The sequence below is a fragment of the Phodopus roborovskii genome, unplaced genomic scaffold (assembly GCF_943737965.1).
Source record: "Phodopus roborovskii unplaced genomic scaffold, PHOROB, whole genome shotgun sequence".
Classification (NCBI taxonomy): domain Eukaryota; kingdom Metazoa; phylum Chordata; class Mammalia; order Rodentia; family Cricetidae; genus Phodopus; species Phodopus roborovskii.
The window spans coordinates 12287003-12311911 of NW_026126408.1; the positions used below are offsets into that span (position 1 = coordinate 12287003).

The window sequence follows — 24909 nt, forward strand, 5'->3', positions numbered from 1 at the left end:
TCAACATCCCCAGAAATGAATCCGGAAGGAGCTGAAAGAAAGAATCTCGGCTATCTGAGGTCCCCACCCTGTCCCATCAGGCCTGCTTCTATAGGTAATGCTCCCAGTCAACTCAAACCGTGTGTGTGTGTGTGTGTGTGTGTGTGTGTGTACGCGCGTGTGCACATGTGCAAGAGAGTGAAGGCGCACATAACATGTACATGTGTGGAAGCCAGAGAACAACTTCAAATATGGTTCCTTGGGAGCCATCTACCTTATTTTTTGTTTGTTTTTGGACAAAGTCTCTTGCTGGCACCGGGGAACCCATTGGCCATCCTGTCCCAGCCTCCCCAGCCTTTGTATTGAAGGCATATAACATCATATTCAACTTCTAATATGGATGTCAGGGATCAAACTCAGATCCTCATAATTGCATAGCAAGTTAGGTTTACTAACTTAGCTATTTCTCCAGTTCCTAAACTTTCTTCAAGCTTCTCTTAGCACCACCAGAACACACAAGGTCTCTGAATTTTGGGGTGTTAGAGGTAAGGGAAAGAAATGGGAGCAATTTAGGCACATATACAAGGCAAATAGGATTCCAGCACCAGTGTTGTGTGGGGCTGTTATGGAGGAAAAGGAATTTCCTGATAAGACTGCTTCCAAGTGAGACCTATATAGGTTCTGCCTTAGCCACAGCCCTCTGGTAGTAGCCAAGATGGAGTCAGAAGCCTTTATCTCCATCCTTGTAGTTGGAAGAGGCATTGACCACCTGGCCCAGCTGAGCCAATCAGAGTTCCTGAGTTCAGAGTTGAGCTGAGACAGAACCATTGAAGCTCAATCAAAATGAATTATAAACTGCTGGGAGGCCATGACACATAATGATCCCTATGTCTGACAATCCAGAGGTTGTAGGTGTGCAATGGAGGATAAGTGTAGAGGTGTGAGTAGTAATGGAGAGCTAATGAAGATAGAGATGGGTTGGGGAAAGGGACAGAGGGAGATGGGAACACACAGCTGTCTGGGCTCCTGCCAAGGTTCTTGCTAAACCCTGCCCTGTCCTCTTTGGAGTTGGTTTGTAAACTTCTCAAGAAGCACCATCCTTCCTCCTCCCTGTTGCCTATGAGATCAAGGGGCAGCAAGCCTTAGGGGCAATCATGCAAGACATGCCAGCAGATGCTGACTAGGCAGAAGGAAGGCTATTCTCACAGGATTCTTCAGTCATGTCGTGGACATTTCTACAGAGGATGTGTTTGCCCTGAATTGGAAGGAACCAGAAGACTGGCAAATATGGCCTTGGAAACACAGAGTCATCATCTGGAGGGAGTCTGGAGCAGGCATCACTGAGGCCCCTTCTGATCTCAGGTAGAATTAATTGCTTCTCTTATGACATCGCTTTTGTCAGCTCTTCTAATAGCATCCTTACACTATTAAACAAACCCTCTCTACTCCACCCTCCAAGCTCCCAGTGTATCTGGGTAATGGTGGGCAATGCTCAGGGCAGATGTGAAGCCCAGTAGGTACGGGGAGTTGTACACAGCTGCTCTGGCCATCAGGGGTAATGTCTCTGAGGTGTGCCAACCCCACAAATGGTTTGCAAACCTTGGAACCCTGCCGTCCCTGTCTTGGTTCCTAAGGTTAGCTGTTTTCTCAGACACTTCAGTTTTACTACTACTAAAAGAAGCAAACTCATGACTTCCATGGCAAGGCTGAGACATGCCATTGGCTCAGGGGACACTAGGGGGAGCCTTCCCTGCCTCCAACCTTGCTGGCCAGCCCCTCCCCTCCAGAATGTCTTACTTCATGAAATCTGGAGATTTGGCCATTGCATGTTCAAACTCTGAGAAGGACAGCATGCTGTCATTGTCCAGATCTGACTCACTCAGGACCTGTTGGAAGGGAGGAGGCTGAGAGGAGCCGGGGGGCCCAATAGGAGCTGGGATCCAGTGTAGATAGAGGAACTACTGTATGGCAGGGTGTCTCAGGGCCTCTCCCCCACAGAGAGGTGAAGGTGTGTAAGCTAACTTAGGGGTGGCGGAGGCATCATGGCTGGCCTTCTTTTGGGAGGATTATCTTCAAGTGGCCCCCCAGCACCAACATGACAATGAAGACAGTAGACTCCATTCACCCCACTAGCCAGGCATAGGTATGAGCCCCACATTGTAAGGGATTCCTTCCCAAGAAGATGGCCTGATATCTGGGGACTTTGACCCTCAGGCCCCACCCTTCACTTCTGGATACATACGTGGTGGGTGATGTCCATCAGCAGGTCCTCAGACACATCATCACTGTTCAGCAGTCTTAGCACAATTTTCTGGAGGTCTTCCTCATCAATGAAGCCATTCTCATTAAAATCTGCAGAGAAAAGATGGAGGCTGAGTGTCCCTGGCTCATGGAACCATCAGTCTCTGGGAGGCCAACTAGGGTCCACTTGCCCCAAATAAGTATACAATCTGGGACATGGCGGGGGTGAGGGGACTGCCTGGCTTGTGGAGGTGGGGCATGCAGCCATAGGGCCAGCTGTAGAGAATACTGAGTAAGGCAACAATAATAGCTCGTTATAAGTATTGGCTGCGCACCTCCTGTGTGCTCGGATGTGTCCTCTTTTTAAGTCACCTAATCCTCACCATCCACCTTTCCATTGTCTTATTTTTGTCAAAAGGACACAAAGGTTCAGGTGTGATATAGCTTATCCAAAAGGCCAGAAAACCAGAAGGCAGAGGTCAAACCCACCTAGGCTGACCTGGCCCTACATCCAGGTTCATGCTATGGGATGTCCATTTCAGAACTCAGAAGCCATGTTGCGGTTTGGTGGCCAGGAGCCAGGCAGAGTATAGGAGTGAAAGGTGGCCTGGATGGAACCCAAAGCATCTGTCCCTGTGTGGTAGCTGCCTGTGTGACCTGAACATGTGTCCCAATCTTCTCAAGAAAGTGAGGCAGTGGCTCATGCAGCTTGTACTACTAATGGGTTGGCTTAAAGAATTCCAGCTGTTTCCCTCAAAGACTCAGGGGCTGGAGCAATACTCCCTACAGCTTGGCATAATTCTGAGGACAGTGCCCAGCACAAAGCAGAGTCTCAATGAATAAATGGTTGAATGAACATCCACTTCAATCTGGTAAGTGATGGGGTCATGACTAAACTCTGCCATTTAGACATTCCAGGAAATCTGTGCTCTTTACCACTTGAGACTGTCTCCATTACAGAAAGCCACCAATTTTTAGCTGGGCAGAGGATCATCCAAACAAAGCACTGTTTCCCAGCCTCCCTTGCTGCAAGAGGCGGCCAAATGACTAAGCTCTGCCCAGTGACATATTAGTAGAGGCCAAGTGACTTATGGGAAAGTTTCTGAGACAATGAGGTAACCATGGAACTAGAAGGCAAAACATATATGTGTGTATGTGTGTGTGTGTGTGTGTGTGTGTGTGTGTGTATCATATATACAATCCCAGTTCATTATTTGAGCCTCAGTTTCCCTGTCTGTAAAATGGGGACAATAGTAGTACCTCTACCATGTGAAGGTTAAATAGGAAATATCTAACCATCCCTTGGCATGAATGTCTAGACTACAGAAGACTCCTGTTAGCTGTAGCCAGAGCTTAATTCTTCATCAGGTACTTACTGTCGAGTACTAAAAATGAAAACCCTAGAAGCTGTAACATCCCACCTTGAAGAATGACAGCTAGCGTCTAGTGAGTTACTAAGGGAACTGAGGCCTAGAGTCTGCCAGTACCACAGAGTTCTTTAATGGCAGAGCCAATTAATGTCTGTCCCTACAGGAAGAGTATACATATGGAAGGTACAGTACCTCCCTGTCTGTGACTGGAGCCCCAGTCTGAGCTGCTCTTGGGTGCTCTCCCTGCATGACCCCTGCGTACCATAGAAAGTGAATGGCAGGAGCGGGTGAAAGGGGTAGAGACAATGAGCAGCTGCAGTGACACCACACTGCTGGTAAGAAACTCTGCAGCCTCTCCCCAAGCCCCTGCAGTGTCCCCAGGCATCCTGCTGGCCCAGCTCCCACATGCAGAGACTCCAGAAAATGACATGGCTTTGGTCCCAAGCCATCAGAAAACAGAATAATTTGCTAGAGTAAATGTAGTCCTGGGTGGTTCCTGTCCTTTGGGGATGAAAGGGCAGAGAAGTCTGGGAAAGGGCTAGGCCAGGGTGTCTGTGCGTTGGCTGGTTCCCCATCTATGCTGACCCAGCAGTCTTAGCCCTCACAGCCTGTGGCCAACTACCCTGGTGGGTGTGGGGGCTCTCATGTATTTCTCAACACTGGATGCTTAGGGAACCAGATCTGTTAAGGTTTGGCCTTCAAGTCCCTCCAAAGCGTGATGCCCATGAAGCACAGCTGTAAGATAAAGCTCCTTGCAAGGGCAAGCTTTCAATAGTCTCCCTAGGCTTACTCCACAGCCTCACCTAGCCACTGGCACTTCTGTGGTTGGGTTGGGTCTCAGGGAGGTATGGCAAGCCCTGCTACTTGCTTTCTGCCTAAGCAGCCATAGCTGCTGCCAACTAGATCAGGAAGGTGTGGCTGAGATGTTGGTTTCTGACAAAAGTGATTAATCTTCCTGGAGATATGGAGAGAATGTGACACTGATCACACAGAGGCTAGAATGTCCCTCAAGATAGAAAGTGGTGCCCAGGCGGTGAGCTCCAGGGGTCAAGGTTCTCTAGCCCTGCCACATTCTTAGCCAGTAGCCATCATCAAAACAGTTCTTGTTCAAGATGACCCTGGGTTCAGATGAAAATGCATGGCTTTCCCATCTTCGCAGCAGCCATGGGTGGCTGTATGACATCATTCTGGTCCCTGAAATGTAAACTGAAGTGTCTTGGTGGCGTTCCAAGAGAGCTTGGGAAGGGCTGGCTTATTTGTGTCTTTGGATGTAAATTTCACCTTTACTCCTTCTCCCATCCCCCTCCACACCACTTTCCCTGCCTAGAATAAATATGAGAAGCCTGTGGGCACAAAACGTCACTGTGACCCTGAGGACAATAGGACAAGTCTCATACCGACACTTCACAGCTGAGGAAGCATAAAAGACTCTGGGCCCTTGCTTGCTGGAGCCATCATTCCAGACTTTTATCGTCTGTCTGTCTATAACCGGGGATACTGCTACATGTAGCTGGATGCAATCCTAACAGATACAGCCAGCTGGAATAGGAGCCTCCAAATCTGCTGCATGCTAGAAAGACCCAGGGGGATTTTGCAAAAGCCCACAGGCCAGGAGAATGGCATCTGTATAGGATTCCATCAGGTTGTTTTTATTTTGCTTTAACTCCCAGGTGATTTGAGTATGCAATCAGGTTTGGGAGGCAGAAGGCTAAAACATGGGGCAGAGATTGTTGGGGGTACAGGGGTGTGTTTTCCTAAGATGATTTGATTCAGAGGTATAAGAGGGGCCAGAGGGCCTGTATCTTTGGTATGTTCCCTTGCCCACTGATGTGCCTGGTCCCTGGACTCCACTCAGTCATCAGTCCGGTCAAGAGCATTGAGAGGTCTTTGGACTTTTGCAAGATTCACTGCCATGACCAACACATTCGTCTCCTCTGTCCATCTCTTTGCCCTTCTTTTTATTCCCCTTTCTTCCTTCCTTATAGGCCATCACCTTTAAACTTACTGAGCAGCTTCTGGGTACTACTGGAAGCAAGGATCCTAGAGTTCTCTCCCACACTGAGCTGACAGCTATGTATGGTTACAAGCTGTCAGAACCCAAAGAGAATTCTAATTTATCCTGGATGCAGGCTGGGGCACGAGTCCCATGTACCTATTTACACTGATGATTTAACTGAGCTTTTGAAAGGTCTTTGTGCTTGGGGTCCTCTAGAAAAGGGAATAACTGTGTGCTTTAGGGCTTGAGAGGAATGGAAGAAAGATACAAGGACTCTGGGGTGGAAGGGAGTACCTGGCTTCTGACTTGGCCTCAACCACTCAGTCTGACCTCTAGAACTAAACATTGCCATTTCTAAAGCTAAGCAAGACCCTGGTCTAGAAGATGCTTGTGAGCATCTACTCCCCTGATGGGTTTTGGGGATTTTGCTTATTGGGCTCTGGAAACCATGGGAAGACAGAGCTTGCTCCTTCCTTCCTCCCATTTTTCTCTCTCCTTCAGTCAAGCCTAGTGTATCTCAGGCTGGCTTTCAAATGCTGAGGCTCCCTAGTTAGCACGAAGCCAAAGGTAGATCCAGGAACACAAAAACTGTATTCTGCCAGTGGCTTGAAGGGCCTCCCCCAGCCAGCCAATCTCCAGATAGAAGTAGCTTGGCCAGAACTTTGACTGGAGTTTATGAAACTTTAAGAGAGGGATCCCTGGGAGTGGTAATGCACATGTTCGTCCCAGCACTGAAGAGAGAGGGGCAGATAGTCTGTGAGTTCCAGGCCAGCCAGGACTATATAGTGAAACTCTGTCTCACACACACACACACACACACACACACACACACACGCACACGCACACGCACACGCACGCACGCATCGGAAGAAGGATCCAATTAAGCTAAGCTTGGATTCTTAACTGGCAGCCCCCTGAAACCATTTAGGTACACAAACCTCTGAAGTTTGGGGTATTTTTTTTTAACCCAGCCCAGGCAGACTAAGATCCACTGTCCCTTATCTATTGTTTCATGAGCTAAGTTTCTGTGCCTTGCAACCCATGCACTTGTCTGAGGTGAGAGGCCTGAGCTGGGCCAGTGCTCTGCTAGAGGCTTGTCTTGTTCTAGAGAGTGTGACAAGGACTTCAGTCAGCACAGCTGCCACATCTGACAGAACTGTGGTGATGACTAGCTAGCTAGGACTCTTGGGATTCAGAGCTTCTTGGGACTGCCTGGGTAGAGGAAGGAGGCTGTAGGAGCTGTGCATGCACGAAAACACACACCCCACACCAGGCTGTGTGATTTCATTTTGGATTGGGGTTCACAATGAATTTGTGTCTTGTGCCAAATTTAAGACATTTAGGGCTGTTAGTTCTTCAGATATCTTTTCTACCCTTTGCTTTTGAGACTCCAATCGGATCAACTGGTTGTATACTCGACCTTTCTAGCTCTGTGGATCCAGAGGCCCTGTTCCTTGATTCCCTTAATATTTGTCCTGTTATTCAGATTTTTCTCCCTGCATCTGTCTTCAGACTTACCCCCCTTTCCTCTGTTATCTCAATTTTCTTCTTAAGCCCTTGGGTGAATTTTGGTTTTGGGTGGTTTTTGTGTTTGTTCAGCTTTGTTTGCTAGTGGGGTATAAACCTAAAGGCTATTGAGTGCTTGGTCAGGGCTCCTTCATTGAGCTGCAGCCCAGCACTGTTATATTTTTGTAATATAGACTTGTTGAATTTCCCAGCCTTGAATGTACTCTGTAGCCCGGGCAGACTTTGACCATGTGATCCTCCTGCCTCAGTCTCCCAAGCAGCTGGAATCACAGGCTGCTACCAGGCCCAACCTGTTTAACTCCTTCTCATAGTTTTACTTTTTCTGATGAGCTTTCACATCTTTTCACTTTTGTGTGTGTGAGCAGATTTACTTTATTGGAAATGGTAGTTGTGATGGTCAATCTTACATGTCAGCTTGACTTGGCTGAGGAATGCTCACATAAAGGCAGAAAAAAAAAATGATTTCCTGGTGTGTCTGTGAGAGAATTTCTGGAAGAGATTAGCATTTGAGTCAGTAAACTGAATAAAGAAGGTCACATTCATATCTACAGGAGACAGTCCCTTCATGGTTGGGAGAGGGTGGCCTCTGGAGGCCTCACTCCTGAGTCAGAAGCTTCTGATAGTGTAGGGGCAGCAGGAGTGATTTTCTTCAGTAGTGTAGCCACTGCAAATTCCCACACTTCAGTAAATGACCCTTCAGCCACGGTCATGTAAGCAACCCCAGTTAAATACAATGGGTATCACAGACACACAAGCAGAAGGACCGCTTGCTGAAAGGAGGGGTACAGTAGCAAAAAGGGGCATGAAGAGAGAGAGTAAGGGATGAATTGACTAAATATATTACATACAGGCATGATAAATTCATCTGTTTGGACCTGACTTTGGTCCTCAGCAACCACCTAATCCAGGGGATCCAGCACCCTCTTCTGGCCTACATGGGCACCATTTACACACTACACACACACACACACACACACACACACACACCCCTAATCCAGGGGATCCAACACCCTCTTCTGGCCTACCTGGGCACCATTTACACACTACACACACACACACACACACATACACACACACACCCCTAATACAGGGGATCCAACACCCTCTTCTGGCCTACCTGGGCACCATTTACACACTACACACTACACACTACACACACACACACACACACACCTAATCCAGGGGATCCAGCACCCTCTTCTGGCTTACTTGGGCATTTCATTCATTCACTATTCATTCACTAACATATACAATCTTTTTAAAAAGAATTTAAAAAACAAGACCACATTTATCCTTGTGGGCAGGCATCATCCAGTGCAGCAAAGGCCACATAGAGCACAAGATAGAGGAGCTTTTCTCTCTGCTCTGTCCCCTGTCAACAGTGCCCTTGACTGAATTAAGTCACCATCTTCCCTTCCTCCCTCCCCTCTCCACTCTTGCATTCTTCCCTCCTTTCCCCTTCTCATTGCTTCTGTTTCTCTGAAGAGCAGACGATAGTGACGGTGGCTGTTTTAAGAATCTTTATCAGTGAATTTCAGTATCTGGGTCATGTTAGAGTCAGTCTCCCTTCTGGAGACAGCAGCAAGATTTAAAGGAATTTTCTTGCGTATCAGGTCACTTTTAGATTTCATTTGGGGGATTGTAAGTGTTTTGATGTAAAGATGCTGAGTTCTGTTCTAGTTCTCCAAAAACAGCGCTGATATTTTTGGTTTAAATCAGACTGCAATCGTGTCCATCAGGTTCTCCAGATTAGAGAGGGTCGAGGGGAGGGGATAGATGGTTTGTTTGTTTGAGAATCAAATCCGGAGCCTTGTGTATCCTAGGCAAACATTCTACCATTGAGCTATCATATTAGCCCTTGGCTTCTTCAGACAAGGTCTCACTATGTAGCCCAGTCTGTCTGCAAACTTGTGATCCTTCTGCCTCAGCCTTCTGGGTGTTAGAATTACCTGTGTGTGCCACCATTCTGGCAAGTTTCAGCTTTCCTCAGCCTGCATGAGTCTGCTCATGAGATGCTGGATGGCCTACTTAAACAGAAAGGGCAGTGCTCATCTGTGCCAGCCTGCCTGTGCACGCAGAGGAGTTACCATGATGTATGCAAAGATGTTTATGGTCTGTTGGAAGGTGTCTCAAGATTTCTTTCCCTTTGGTTGCTTTTCAGAGGTCTAAGTATTCCGTGTGTTATGGCAAGGTGACAAGCAGCCCACAGGAGTGGGAATGTGTGGTTGAGATTATTTCTTTGGTTCTTTCAGTTGCTTTTGAGAGGTCCAAGCATCCCACTGTGCTATGGGGACAATACAAGGCGAAGGGCACATCTCAAAGACATCAGAGATGATCTCTCTCAAGTCCTTCACTTTCAAGATGAACGAAAGGATTCTCCTTCAAGGCCATGCAGTCACTGTATGCAGAGCTGGCTTCAGTGCTCACATCTCTCAAGTTCCCTCACAATCTTTTTCCTGCCAGACAAGCCCGAGTCTTTTACACCCACATGTGCCTTCTCTTTCTCTCTGGTCTGACATCAGTGACCCCAGTGCCCTTGGATGGTGCTAAGATTTTAACCTGCATTAATCCTCCCAGGTTCATGTGTTTGAACGTTTGTTTCTCAGCTTCCCACACTGCTTTGGGAGACCATGGGACTTTGGGGAAGAGGAGCCTAGCTGGGGAGGGAATGGATTTCTTAAGGGGCAGGGCCGGAGGCTGCAGCCCCTCCCAGCTTCCTGTGTCATCTCTGCCCCTGCTCCATCAACATGGAAGGAAGTGAGGAGTCTCAACCGCTCCCATTCCTGTGGCCTGCTTGTCACCCTGCTGTCCCTGCCACAGTGGACTTTATGCCTTCAAACTGAGCCCAAATAAATTCTCCTTCCTCTCAGTTGTTTCTTGTCAGGTATGTTGGTGACAGAAGCAATAGAAGCCACTTATATAGATGACATGGAGGGAAGGGCCTCTGTCTATCACAGCTGAGATTCTCAACTGGTTTTGTTATTTCACAGTACTTAAGAAATCCAATATATAGCCATGAAGACCCAAAGAATCCCAGTTTCACCATCCCAGCAATGAGCTACTGTTGTTGGATTTCAGATGGGGCAGCTTCTCTTTGGCTCCTTCCTCCTCCCCACATTCAGCACCACTACCCCAACCAAGGTACCTACCATAGATGCGAAAGGCATATTCAATCTTCAGGCTGGGGCAGGCCTGCTCACTGAACACTGACGCCATGCCCAGCACATCTTCAAAGGAGAACACGCCGTCATGGGAGAATACCCTGCAGATGCGATCTCTGAAAGGGTTGACCTGTGACGGGGTGAGGGAGACAAGGTCCATCAGGGTCAGGGTGCTACCTCCCCATGCCTCTCCCACCTGCCATTAGTGCTGTGTCCTGGACTGAGACAAAAAGAGTGAAGTAAGACCCTGAGTGTGGTGGAGGAGTCCAGGACAAGGCACCCTGCTTGACATCGCTCTTCTCAGTCATCTCCCCCTGCACCCACATTCCAATGGCTGTGTGTGCATGCATGTGTGTGTTTGGTTACATTATTGAGGTTTTTATGGATATTAAACTTCCCTCCATGCACAGTAAAAAAAAAAATTTAAATTTCCCTCCATTTTACATTTAAAGCTTAGAAAATTTTTAAAAATGGATAAAGAATAAAATAAAGGGACTGGAGAGATTGGTCAGCGGTTAAGAGCACTGGCTGCTCTTCCAGAGGTCCTCAATTCAATTCCCAGCAACCTCATGCTGGTTCACAACCATCTATAGTGGGATCTGATGCCCTCTTCTGGTCTGCAGACATACATGCATGCAGAATGCTGTATATATAATAAATTATTAAAAAATAATAAAAAGTCATCTATAATCGATTAACATTGATGTAGTGGTCAGCAGACCCAGGTTTAATGCTGTGTCATTAGTTACAGAGAAATGGTCATATAGATACATTCATCAGCTATTTCAGAGTTAAAGATTTCTATAAAGTAGAGAGATCATAATTATGACTACCATGTAGGACCGCCATGAGGAATAAGAAGAGCCCAATGTCTGATAAATAAGTCAACCAATGAAAGCTGGTAGTTGCTATCCAACCACTCCAGATGTCACAGTCAACAGAGCAGTTTTCAAATGAGGCGCCCAGGCTGGAAACATTTGCCTAGCACGTGTGATGCCCTGGGTTCAATCCCCAACCTATCCTTTCTGAAACACTGTGTGCATGCACACACACACACACACACACACACACACACACACACACACACACACACACACGAGAGAGAGAGAGAGAGAGAGAGAGAGAGAGAGAGAGAGAGTCCCAAATTACCAAGGACCATTTGATTTTAGCAACTCTGGTCCCCTCAAACTGTCCCTTGACCTTGGCATGTGAGCCTCCGATGCTGACATTCCTCCACGTGGGCTTCTGACATCCTAGCTACTATTGGCCAGTTCAGATACTGCTTATTAATTCAGCTTGCAACTCTCCCTCTAGCCCCAGGAATGGGCAGGTGGTGAGAGGGCTTTTTGGGGGCAGAGCTTATCAGAGTTTGCTATAATTCAGATTATAATCCTCTCCCCAAAGCTTGTGTGTTATAATTGTGATCCCTAGGAAATAGGAGAAGCTTTAAAAGATAGGGCCCAGGGGTGGGGCGATGATGAGGCATGTCTTCAAAGAGGATCATGGGACTCTAGCTCTTAATTACTTTTGCTGCCCAGGTGCCAGGAGGTGGGCAGCTTCCTTCTCTACAACCTCCTGGCATAACACAACAGGTCCCTGAAGCATTGGGGACAATTGACCAAGGCTGAAACTACAAAGCTGCAATCTCCTCCTAACATGATCTTCTCCAGGGTTTTATTCCAGTAACAGATAATTAACTAGAGCTCAGGGGGAACAGCAGAGAAGGGTGCCTGGCAACCTTTAAAAGCAGCAAGTTTAACTTTGGCACACCCGCTGCTCACTCTCTGGGACTCTGATCCCTTCCCACATCCCAGAACGCATTTCCCCAGTTGCTCAGTATCCCCTCCCAGTGGACCTTATCAAACTCCAGCTCTCTCCTACTTCAAAACAAACCCTAATAACTAATACCTCCCTGAAATCCCTGTTCTTATATGTTCCCTGATTAAGCTGCCTGACCCTGTAAAGCCACAGCAGATGAGGCTGTACACTAGAGCCCAGCTCCCAAAGTTCTATCATCTGACATGGTTCTCTGGTTTTTTTCACTAGCTTCCTTTTGTATGACAAGGCGTCTCTTCGGAGCCTCTTGTTTTGTGCAAAGGGGTTTGGCTCAGCCTCTCTGCTCCACTGGGCATCACCTGGCATAAGCTGACTGCTAAGGCTCCACACCAGTGGTTCTCAACCCATGGGTGTGTCCCCTTAGTTGACCGCCCAAGCCTACAGAAAACACAAATATTTACATTATGATTCATAACAGTAGCAAAATTACAGTTATAAAGTGGCAACAAAATAACTTATGGTTAGGGGTCACCACAACACGAGGAGCTGTATTAATGGATCACAGCATTAGAAAGGTTGAGAAGCACTGATCTATCTATACAGTCTATCTCTAGAGCAGCCCCATCCAGATCAGCCAGTGCTTAGCTCTCTCACTTCCTTTCTCCAGTTTTGACATTTGGGATATGTTTTTCTTTCATTCTCCTAGAACTTAGCCATACATTGAAAGTGTGGTTTTATTTTTTTCATCATTGTATTTGAGAGGAGACATTGTATGACACTTCAGGTGGCTAGGCAGTTCTCGAATTTTACTCCGCATACAGCTCACTTGGGGTCATTCTTAAAAACATGAATTCATGTTGGACAGTTGTAAGAGCTTCATCCATGCAAAATGAAGAATTAGCTACACACTATTAGGCTCTTAGTTCCCAGTTTTATAATGCATACTTGAATATCTAAGAGGGTAGATCTCAAGCTAAGTGTTGTAAAAATTCAGGCCCACTGTGGTGGTACACACTTGTAATCCCAGCATTTGGGAAGCTGAGAGAAGAGAATTTGGGAGTCAGAGGCTAGCTTTGGCTACATAGGGAATCTCAGGCCAGCCAGGGATAGAGCAAGATCTTGCCTTAAAAACAAAACAAAACAAAGAACAGTGTTCTAAAAATTGTGAGGAGTGTGACTGCCATATTATGGTGTGTACATGGTATATGCTACATAAAATCACACAAGCTTTCACCCTCAGAAGTCTTGTGTCCCAGGGTCTGGAGCGGAGGCCAGCATTATAGATGAATTGTGTTCCCTCTAAAATTCCTGTGTCAAAGTAGTAAACCACCACACCTCAGAATATGACTTCTTTTGGAAATGTCAGTTGTAGGTATAATTCCCTAGGTTAATGTGATATCACACAGAGGAGGGATCCTTATGACATACAATTTGTCCTTACATAAAGGGAAAGTGAACACACATATGTATTCTCAGAAACTGCCACATGGAGATGGAGGCATACATCAGGGTGAAGTATCCACAGGTCAAAGAATGTCAAAGATTGCCAGCATCCCCACATAGGTAAGACTGATCTTTCATTCCAGTTTTCAGAAGGAACCAATCCTGTCTACACCCATCTCAGACTTCTAGCCTTGCTGGTTATGAGACAATGTTTCTATTGTGTGAGTCACAGAGTGTGTGGCAACATGCTTTGTAAGCTCCTCAGGTCATGGAGGTCTGTTTTTTACATATACGTGTGCATCACAAGTATATAGATACATATATAATGTTTTATGGAGAAATATATACATGTTCCAAAAGTGGTCATAATGCAAGGGAGTCCAGGCTCTCAAAACACCAAGCTCACTCCAGGCTACTTCAACATGCCCAGAAATACCTGGTTTTCCTATCTCTAATTGATGCTGATAGCTTGAACTCCTAGGAAGTGTCCCGAGTACCTAGCTAAGTGGCTTTATCAATTATGTGACCAAAATTTAACTACATTAACTCTTCTCACAAATGGATATATGGCTCTTAACAAGATTCCTGCAAAGAAACCACAATTGAAGGTAATGTTTGTAATGCAGATAAAAGTGAACAGAGAGATAGAGAGAGAGAGAGAGAGAGAGAGAGAGAGAGAGAGAGAGAGAGAGAGAGAGAGCGCACTGAGGCCTTTTCCTACTTGAAATGCAGTTTCTCTCCACACGGAGAAGGCTCGAGAATCCAGGCAGACAAAACAAGATGTCCTTGCTTCAGTTCTCTGCGCCTGTGCTCAGTCACGCACAAGGCAGGTCTGCGGGCTCTCCCCCAGCACACATTCCCAGCTAGGGAAGGAGATGAAGTCTTCCTTCCCCTGGGGCCTCCTCTGCTGCAGGCCTTGGCTAGGAATGAGGGGGTTGAAAGTAGTGGTGTTGGGGCTTGGGGCGGTGGTTACTGGAAGAGCAATTCACTCTCCCTTTGACCCATGTCATTTGATTACACACACACACACACACACACACACACACACACACACACACACACACGGGGGGGGGGGTTGCAGTATGCTATGCTCTAGGCAAAACAGTCACCATCTTCATTAGGCCAGCTGTGCCAGTTTTCAAGCAACCATCACGATAGGGTCTGTTGGCTACTGATGTTTCCTCAGAGAAGAAATTTGGGAGGGCATGAACTCATCTTCCTGAGACTCCAGTCACTCTTCCCAGCCCTTTGTATGCAATTCTGAACTAATTGCAAATGACCTAGGGGTCTTGGGATTTTAGAACATAAAAGCTGAGGGAGGTTAACAAAAGGGATCCCCATCTGTGTGACTCTGGGGAAGCCATCATCCATGCTGGGTAAAGACTTTCTGGTATGGCAGGGCTACTCATGATCACCCATATTCTTTCTGTAAGTCCAGTAAATTCACTGGTTCCTTAGGTTGGACTTTTTGTCTTTGGGACCTTATAAGGCGAGTGCATATGTTTATATCTTCCCAGAGAAGGAATTCTCGGAATATACATTCCCCTCTTAGACTGGAAACCCAGAAGTTGGTAATTGATGACAGCAAGAATAATGGCATATACAATACAACCTTGGAAAATGCCGAGAAAATATTTCTGAAGTTGAAGAGAAGCAATGGGTCTCACGCTGCCAAGGCTTTGTGAAGTAGTTAAAAGTACCGATGTTTCTAATTTGGATTTCTTAGCTTTTGATCTAACAATGAACTACATGAAGACCGATGTGTCTCGGATCCACTAACGAGGAAGATGTTACAGAATGAATAATAAAAACATCATTTCTAGTTGTATGTGGTGGTACAGGCCTGTCATTCCAGCACTAACAAAAGACAAAAGCAAACAAAAAGGCATATTCTCAGTGGTAGTAGGATCATGCTATAACCCTGGTGCATGAGCTAGTCTGTTGGAGCCCATTCCCTATGGTGAGATGCCATGTTCAGCCTTAACACATGGGAGAGGGTCTTGGTCCTGCCTCAACCTACTATTCCAGATTTTGTTGACTCCTTATGGGAGGCCTTCCTGGTGAGGAGGAGTGGATGTGGGGGGGAGAGGAGAAGTGGGAGGGAGAACTATAGTTGGAATGTAAATGAAATTTAATTTGGACATGTAAAATAAATTATAAAAAACAAAAGACATGGGGATGAGGAGTTAGCTTAGTGAAGGATTTGCTGTGCAATCCTAAGTACCTGAGTCTAGATCCCACATAAGAATTCGGGTGTGGCAGAGCACACTTATAATCTTGGTGCTAGGGAACTGAGGACAGGAGGGTCCCTGAAGCTCACTAGCCAGCCAGCCTAGCCAGATTGGTGGGCTCCAAGTTCAATAAGAGACCCTGTCTCCAAAAAAAATATAATAAAACAAAATTAGGAAGTAATTGAGGAGGGTTTCTGACATTGACCTCTGACACACACACACACACACACACACACACACACACACAAGTATACATGTTACCCTGCTCCCCTGTGCACACACTGAACCACTTATTGGTGAGATGAGTGTAATCATTGATGGAAAGTCTGTCTATGCTGGGAAAGAAAAAGAAAAAGGTGAGTTGTTGTAAATCCCCTTGAAGATTTCTTCAGGGTACTGTGACCAGGACAGTAAGTCCAGTCATTCAGAAACTGCAGCAGGAATCATTGATTTGATTAGGTTTACTTTTTAGAGTTTTGTAACAACAGGCATATAAGGATCTGTGGTCAGAAAAGAGTGACTGGACATCTTTTCAACCCCAGGGAGACTTGCTGGCTGTCTTAAGACAGTGCTGTCAAAAGAGCTGTACACCCATAGATGAGTTACACATTTTTTTTTCCTGCGTAGACAAGTGTTTTACAGTTGCTGATCTGTTATGACGACAAGTGGTGAGTGACATTTTCCACCTATTATTTTGTTAATAATATTTTATACTACTTGTAATATATATGCAGCTATTGCTCACCGAAAGGAAATGCAACTTCATTTGACAACTTAAGAAATTAGGTGACTCATTGTAACAGAACTGTTTTCCATCGTTACTGGTATTTTGGAGAGACTGTTTGGAAGTGGCATTTTGTTGTTGTTGTCGCTAAAACTGTGGAATCACCTATAAAAAGTGTTTACACGGCCATGCCTGTAAATATTAGAAACAGATTTCTCTCTAACCTTTTTGAAATTTTCCCAAATAATGTAGGCGGATATTGAGTCTGCTTGTTTAAAAATATAGAAAGGTAAAGCTTTCCAATTAGCTTGTAAAACCACTGGCTGACATAAAGGAAGATGCATGATGCCTAGCTCAGTTCAATAAAAAGCCTTTAATTGGTAGATGGGGATGGAAACCGAATGCTGTGATTTAATACATGCATCCCATGATACACCTCCCCTCTTTGAATCAGTTATGACAGCTATTAAAAATAAAACAAACTAGCTGTACCCCATAAATATGCACATTATGTGTCAATTAAAAAATAAAACAACCAAACTAGACCCAGCTCTCCACACAGCTCTATTTCAAAACATCACAATAAGATTTTAAAGAATAAGCTGGCAGGGGGCAGGGGTGCATAAGATATCTCAGTGTATAAAAGCGCTTGCTGCTAAGCCTCATGACCTGGATTTAATTCCCAGGGCCCACATGTGGAAGGAGAGAAGTGCAAGTTGTCTTTTGATTTCCACGTGCATACTGTAGTGCATGTGCCTTCACAATACAGGACAAATAAATGTTTTCAAAATTATAATGTATGAGACTCTTGCCTGTATGTATGCCACATGTGTGCATCGCCCTCAGAGGCCAGAAGAGGACACTGGGTCATCCAGAACTGGAGTTATGGACTGTTATGAGCTGCCATGTGGGTGCTGGGAGCCGATCCCAGGACCTCTGCAAGAACAGCAAGTGCTCTTAACTACTGGGCCATCTCTCCACCCCCAAATCTCTTACTTTTAGTACAATCATTTTCTCAACAAAGTGCAAACATGGAGGCAAGACTGGAATGGAATGACTTGTGAGCACTCGGGGGCTGGCCTCAGTGACTATCTCTGTGAAGGTGAAGAAACTAGGAGAGAGGGCAGAGACAGGCCTGGCCCATTAGGCTGCTGTAGGAGGAGGAGCCAGTGCCAGGAATCTCACGCTGAGAGAAGAGAAAGGCGAGAGGTGGATGCCAGCCAGGGGAGGAAACTATCTCCACACTAAGATTTTTGGTTAGGAGAGACTGGAGCCAAGGGAAATTGGTCAATGATGGGCAGGAAGACACCTCTGTTGGGACTACTTAGCTTGACATATTTACCTCTTGCCATGAGCCTGAACCCCATGTCAGGATCCAGAAGATGGATTAGCTGGGTGCTGGGGGTGGTGCTGAATTCCTTTGTTGTCCTTCTCAATGTGACCACATTGGAACCCTTTTCTGCTATTACCTGCCTCCTTAACTGGCCTCCTGAGGACAGGTGGTAGAGCGAGCTCATTAAGGGCCCAGGCTCTGACCCTAGCAGCTCCATTCCCACCAACAGAGTCCATGTTTGCTTCTGTTCCAGCCAAAGACAGCTTCCTTCTCTCCCAGCCTCCCTACCTTTCTGTTTCCCAGAGGGATGGCCAGGTATTGTGATGAGGTATCACTTAGAATCTGCACAGCTCCAGATGGAGTCTGATGGCAATGGCCCTACAGAGAGGTTTCTAAGTGCCTGGGGGATGCAGCTGGCTCTCTACCTGGAGCTCTGTGACAGAAGGCAGGGGACCCTCCAGCCCACATCCTCTGGGGCAGACAGAAAGCAGTCAGGAAGGCACTGTCAAAGGGACTCCTTCACTATCCCAGGTCCTGTTTAGTTTACCACATTCCAGATTTTATTTTTTAATGCTATTAATGCTAACAATCTGAAATCCGAACCCATAAATTTTGGGATGCATCCAAAGAGTTATCATCTGCGTTAAATTTCACACTCATTTAAAAATCCACAATCCTCTAAGGGAGGAAGGAAGTAACAATTGACAAAGTAATGCTTCCATTTCAAGAATAACATGTACCCAAGCTTGAAGGCGTTCTGAACAAGGGAAGTATAAACATGTCAGCGTGGAAATTTATACAGGTAACTCAGTAGTGAAATTTCCCTTTTTGCATGGCGAGACCAAAAAAAGATGGAAATAAAGATGCCAAGAAAGATGGCAGATTCTTTTTTGATGCCCAACATGAGTACTGGGGTTGGAACTCAGGCTCTCTGTAGGAGCAAGCAACACTCTTAACCACAGAGCATCTCTTCAGCCCCTCATCAGGCATTTCATTTCCCCTTGTTGTTAAAAGATTTATTGATTATTTGTTTAATGTGTTTGCACCTCACATATGTGCTTCCTTGTTGGCAGTGTGCACCACATGTATGCACAAGCCTGGGGAGATCCCAAGAGGGCATCAGATCCCCAGGGACTGAAGCTATAGGTGGTTGTGAGCTACAGTGTGAGTGCTGGGAACTGAACCTGGGTCCTCTGCAAGAGCAGCTAGAACTCTTAACTGCTGGTCCATCTCCAGCCTCAACCACTTTATTTTTTTTTTGAGGCAGGGTCTCTCCCTGAGCCTGGAGCTCACTACTTGGGTAGACTGGTTAGTCAGTGAGCTCTAGCATCTGCCTGCCCCTGCACAGCCCACCCCAGCTGGAGTTACAGATGTGCCCGACTGTGCCGTTTTCACCTGGTCCTGGAGATCCAAGCTCAGGCCCTCATGCTTTTGAAGGAACCACTTTAGCAACTGAGCCATCTCCCCTACTCCAAGTTTTGAATATTATTTTGTTTCTGATCACTCTACCTGTTGTCAACTCTTGCTAAATGACATAGGATTGGGCTGCAGGATAGTTCAGCAGGTAAAGTCGAGGCTAAGCCTGGTTACCTGAGTTCAGTCCTGAGACCCAGGTGATGTGGTCTCAGTCCCTGGGATTCACCTGGTAGAAGGAAAGAACTGACTCCCAAATTGCCCTCTAAGCTCCATAGAAACTCTGTGGCATGTGTATATGCACATGCATTCACACAAGTGCGCGCGCACGCGCGCGCGCACACACACACACACACACACACACACACACACACACCCCAAATATTAAAAATAAAACAAAAAAGTATCATTAAATGTATATAAGCATTTTTTCTCATAGTATTAAAAGTCGAGCCTAGGGTCTTATGAAAGTACTTTACCCCTGAGGGCATATCCCAGTCCTCTTTTAAAAACTTTTCTTTTGAGACATGGTTTCAATAAGAGGTCCAGGTTGGCCTTAAACTCACTGTAGCCCAGGCAGACCTCAACTTAGGACCCTCCTGCTTTTGTTTTCAGGTAACTGTGATTATGCATCTACTCCCCCAGGTCCAGATAATATACTTTTAAACATATGAAGCATGTAAAAGCATCTGTTGAGGAAAGGTGTGGCTGGAGTAACTGATGGGAGAGGCACAGAGCAGCAACCCTCAGTTTTGAATGGAGGCCTCAGTTTACCTAGAAAAGACTCCCATGGAAGGAAGTTCCACTTAGAAGGTCCTACTTGGTCATATACATTTGAGTGGACAGCCTTCAAGTTCTGGAAGAAGGGGGAGACTAAACCTTGTCTCAGTGTCTTTAAAGTTTTTCTCACATGTATCATAGTCGTGGACTGAAGACTCACTAATTAGATACCAATTCTCCCCAAGGTGATCATGATCCATAATGTTATTCCAAGTCTTCCAGCCCCTGTTTTTGTGAAAACTGACAAGCTGATTCTCTAATGTGGAGATGCAAAAAAGATTTAGAACCACGAAGGCAATCCTATGAGGTATGAAGACCTGGACCAGAACACTGGGGACAGAGATGGTGTGAGACTGATGTAAGAACAAAGTACCAGGGCCAGACTAGAGCCTCTAGTACTAGAGGGGTACAATCTATGGAGGGAAGGCACTACAGGGCACCCAGGAAGGGAGGTCAGCAAGCCCTGGCACTGGGCTGGGGGGCAGTGACATGGGAGATGATGAATCTTGATCCCTACCTCATACAAAACTTAAAAGCAGTCCCAGATTGAGCCATGATCTAATAGAGAAAACTAGTACTCAATCTTCAGAAACATTTTTTTTTTTAAATCCAGAAAATCTTAACCCTGAGGCAAAGATTGTTTAACAATATACAAAAGCACTAACCATAGGGGGCCTCCATAAATTTGAGTATACTAAAATTGAAAAATTATATTGTTCAAAAGACATCATTATGAGAATAAAAGGGCAAGCTACAACAATCAATACGCACTTCGAGAGATGAATGGATAAACAAGCCGAGACGCAGCTAGAAGATGGAATGCGATTCAGAGAAAGGAAAAGCCATTGATGAACACCACAATGCTGAAGATCCTTCAATGGATTTCGCTGAGTGAAGGAAATCAGACTAAAAAGGCTACATATTGAGCCTGGCACAATGCCTGTAACTCTAGTGCTCAGGAAGTGGAAGGAGGAGGATTGTGTGTTCAACCAGGCTAGTCTGAGCTACTGAGACCCTATCTCCAAAATAAATAAATAAGCAAACAAACAAACAAATGACAAGAAAGGGGTGAGGAAGGTAAAAGGAAGAAGGGAGGGAGAGAGGCTACATATCATAGGCGTCTGTTCTGGAAAACGCAGAGCTATAAAGACAGAAAAACAGAAGAGTGGTAGCTATCGTTTGGGGGAAGAAACCAACTTTAAAGGACTTGACAAAGAAAATTTCAGGGTGCAGGATCTATTCCAGGTGGTTCCACGGTGGAAGGGTCAGATGCAGCCTCTATGCACTTTTGTCTGTTGGTATGCATGTGCATGTGAGCACAGTTACAGGTGGCTGTGAGCTGCCCAAGGTAGGTTCTGGATCTACTGAACTAAGATCTCAGGTCCTCTGCAAGAGCAGTGCTGGCTCCCAACCACTGAGGTACCACCCCAGCCCCAGCCCTGAAAAAGCTGCATTTTTTTTTTCAAAGTCTCCATCACCATAGGAGTGAGCTCTCACTGGGCAAATTCAAAGCAGTTAACAACAGGGTAGCAGTGATCTTGGGAGGGAAGCCAGGCAGGCCTGCCACAGATGAAAACACTGTGAAAGTGTGTTTAAAGCCTCACTGGAAGGGCAGAGAGAGAGAGGGAGAGGGAGACTGGTCAACACTGGCCAAGTGGCTTTTGAAAAGAGGGTTTCAGTTGATTCTGGAGAGGCAGAGAATAAGTCTACTCTGTGCTCTGGGGCCCAGGTGAGTTTGTTTCTCAAAGGGGTGTGTGGGTCAATCATTCTGAGACTATACCAGAGTTCAAAAGATAAATCACAGGTAGGTGAGTTACAATGCAGATAAGTTACAAATAAGCAAGGGTGCAGGGGTAAGGTGTGATAGTCAGAGCTCCATGACATCTTACTATATGTAAATAGAGAACCACAAAAGCTAAATACTGATGGGTAGCATCAGGGTGTGTGTATGTGTGTGCTCATGAGTCATGCTCATGTGTCTGCCTGAGAAGGGCAGAGGACAAATTCAGCTGTTGGTCCCACATACTGTCAACCTTGTTTGTTTGAGAAAATAAGATCTCTCACAGGCCTGCAATAGCAAACAGGTGTAGCTTTTCGGCTGGGAACTCCAGGGATCTGCCTGCCTCTTCTTCCCCAGCCCAGGGGTGACAAGTTAATATGGACTCTTTCACAAATTTGTGAAGGGGCCATCTGCTAATTTTAGTATTTGTTCTGCCCAAGTGAGTGCCCAGCTCTTCTTTTCATATGGGCTCTGGGCACTGAACTCAGATTCCTGTAAAGCAAGCATTTTACTGACTGAACTAGCTCCCAAGCTCCAGACTCCCTGGTTTTGATAGGTGTGCCATGGTTCTGTGAGATGCTGGCATCAGGAGGGCTGAGTGAAAGGGAGGCTTGCCTTCTAAATTCCAGGAACATATGGTTGCAGTAAGTAAGCCACATTTGGAAATGAAACTCAAGAATGTATGAATAACTTACAATAGAAAATTGCAATGTTTAGCATAATAAAGGACAGTCATGCAAAAGCCTCAGACATTAGGAGCCACATTAGTAGGAAAAAAAAATCATGTAATGGAAACAGGGTCCAACTCCACTGTAGTCACACTACCTGTGTGTGCTCTAGAAGGTAGAGGAAGATGGGTTTAGAGGTACATAGTGTAAACTCAGCTGCTTGGGAGGCTAAAGCAGGAGGATTGCCTGAGCCTGGGAGTTTTGAGACCAGCCTGGGCAACAAAATCAGTCCCTATCTCAAAGCAAACATTAGAAGAGAAATGATTTGTAAATTGTAACCACACACATTCAACATGTTCCACAGATAAATAGATGCCCATCAAGACACAGAAAAAAACAAACGCTAAAAACTAGTAATGAACCCCCCCCCAAAAAATCCAGAGATAAAGAAGACCTAGACAGGAACAAAGATAAAATGATACCAGATTCATTGTGATCAGGTTAGATGACAATAAATCCATTGTTTAATTCTCTGGGAGGAGGGAAGAGATTCTTATCCTGCTATATTCTATACCTAGCAAAAATGTCCTCCAGACACAAAGGCACTGAAGTGGAGATAACTTGGTAGCAAGAGAATGGAGCTAGGAAAAGCATTCCAGGAAGTAATACAGAATAAGCAGAAGGGAAATACCAGAAAGAAACTTGGACCTACCCAAAGGAGTAAGGTCACCAGAAATGAGATGTATGTGAGAGCATAGGAGATCCTTTTGAAAAGAGACAATCCACAATTACAGTTGGAAATGCCAACATTTTTCTGCCAAAACTTGATAGAACAAGTAAATCATCCCCAAAGTCAGGAAGGATGTAAAAGACTACCAACCAACTGGATATAATGGGTGTTTTCTAGAAACCTATACCTCTCACAGCAAACATTTTTTTTTTTCCAAGTACATTTGGAACACTGACGAAAATAGACTGGGTTAAAAAGCAAGTCAGTGAATTTAAGAGGACATAGATCATACAAACTATGCTCTTTGACTGTAACTAAATTAAATTGAAAATCAATAATGGAGAAAACATCTTGAAACCCCTCAAAAAATAAGAAAATACTCTGAGTTAAGTGAAAATAAAATCAAAACCAAAGTTGTGGGTTTTAGTGTGTATGTGCACATGGGGAAATTGGACAACTGAAGCAAGAATTTGAAAGGCCTTTTGCCCTTGGGGAAGAGGGTCACTGGGGGCAAGTCTAGCAGCCAATAGAATCGTCATCAGTTACTTCTGACTGTCTGTTTCCTGGGATGTACCTGTCCCAGAGGAATGGAAGAGCTTGTTACCAGAAGTGGTGGCATAGGGACCCCAGGCTGATGCAGCTCTGTGCTCCCTGAGAGCAGAGGAACCACGTGACCCTCCTGTGTGAGATCCCCCTTCCATTAACCTCTGCCTGGGAGGAATTCCTATTTCCTGATTTGAAACCCCCCCCCCCCCCCACCAACAGCCCTTCAGCACCAGAGCAGTTCTACCAGAAGGTGGCAGTATTGGGTCAGAATCATTCAGTCAGTTCACAAAACCAACACAAGTGAGCACCTGCTGTATGCAGACAGGTGGCAGGATAGGCATCAGCCTTCCATTTGACAGTGAGAAGGCAGGGCTCACAGGAAGAGCTGGCCCCTGGCTATGTGCCACTGCCTTTAAGAGCCCTGGGGCTGCTTTTTGTACAAAGCTCCTAAATCCTTCCACTATTTAATTATGCCCCAAGAAACTTTCCCAAAATCATGTTCCTAAGAACAAAGCACTACCCAGAATCCTTCACCCTTGTAGCTGTCAGGGGCTCCGGAAACAGGCCAGTGGTTGTGAAAATGCCACTTTATCTGTGTTTTGTGAGCAAAGCTCATGATCCAAACTCAAGTCCTTGTAACAAGTGTGAGTCATGGAACTAGATGCTGAGGGGTCCCAGCATGGCAGGGAAATGATCTTTGCCTTTTCCATGTAATTCTTACAGAATTTTCATGCAGACTTACAGAAGTCTCTCCAGAAACATGGAATGTGGTAGAAATGTCTAAACCAAACACCTCAACCCCCTTATCTTCCAGGGGCATGGAAAGTTCAGATAAGACTGAAGCCTTGCACAGTTCCGTGATACTTCTAAGTTGCTCAGATAACAGAGAAGGCTACTGAGTGTTCAGCGGAGGGTAGCATACACAGTGTGGACACACTGGACACTGGAAGATTCATGCCTGCCGCTGGAAATTGAGATTCCATCTGCCTACTCAGAAACTGCATACTCTTTGAAACATAAGAGCCATTTACTTCTGGGGCTTAGAGAGATGGTCCAGGGATTAAGGGCATGTGATGTGTTTTTGTTTTGTTTGTTTGTTTGTTTTTGCAGAGGCTCTGAGTTTAGTTCTCAGTACCCACAACTGCCAGAAACTCCATTGAAATGGGGAGACTTTGGCTTCCCAGACAACTACTCATGTGCTCACACAGGCA

General features: G+C 45.7%; 1 protein-coding gene across 2 annotated transcripts in view; it reads right to left on the reverse strand.

The window, feature by feature from the left end:
- The window catches only part of Cib4 (calcium and integrin binding family member 4), a 93683-nt gene continuing 68774 nt past the window's right edge, over positions 1-24909 (reverse strand). Inside the window, exons 6-9 of one of the 2 annotated variants that reach the window (XM_051181751.1) lie at positions 10263-10404; positions 2222-2331; positions 1777-1865; positions 1-31 (exon numbers count right to left, since the gene is read on the reverse strand). In XM_051181751.1, the coding sequence (XP_051037708.1) occupies positions 1-31; positions 1777-1865; positions 2222-2331; positions 10263-10404 (372 nt within the window). Of the gene's footprint in view, positions 32-1776; positions 1866-2190; positions 2332-10262; positions 10405-24909 lie in introns of those variants that run through there. The other variant, XM_051181750.1, reaches the window with a different exon arrangement.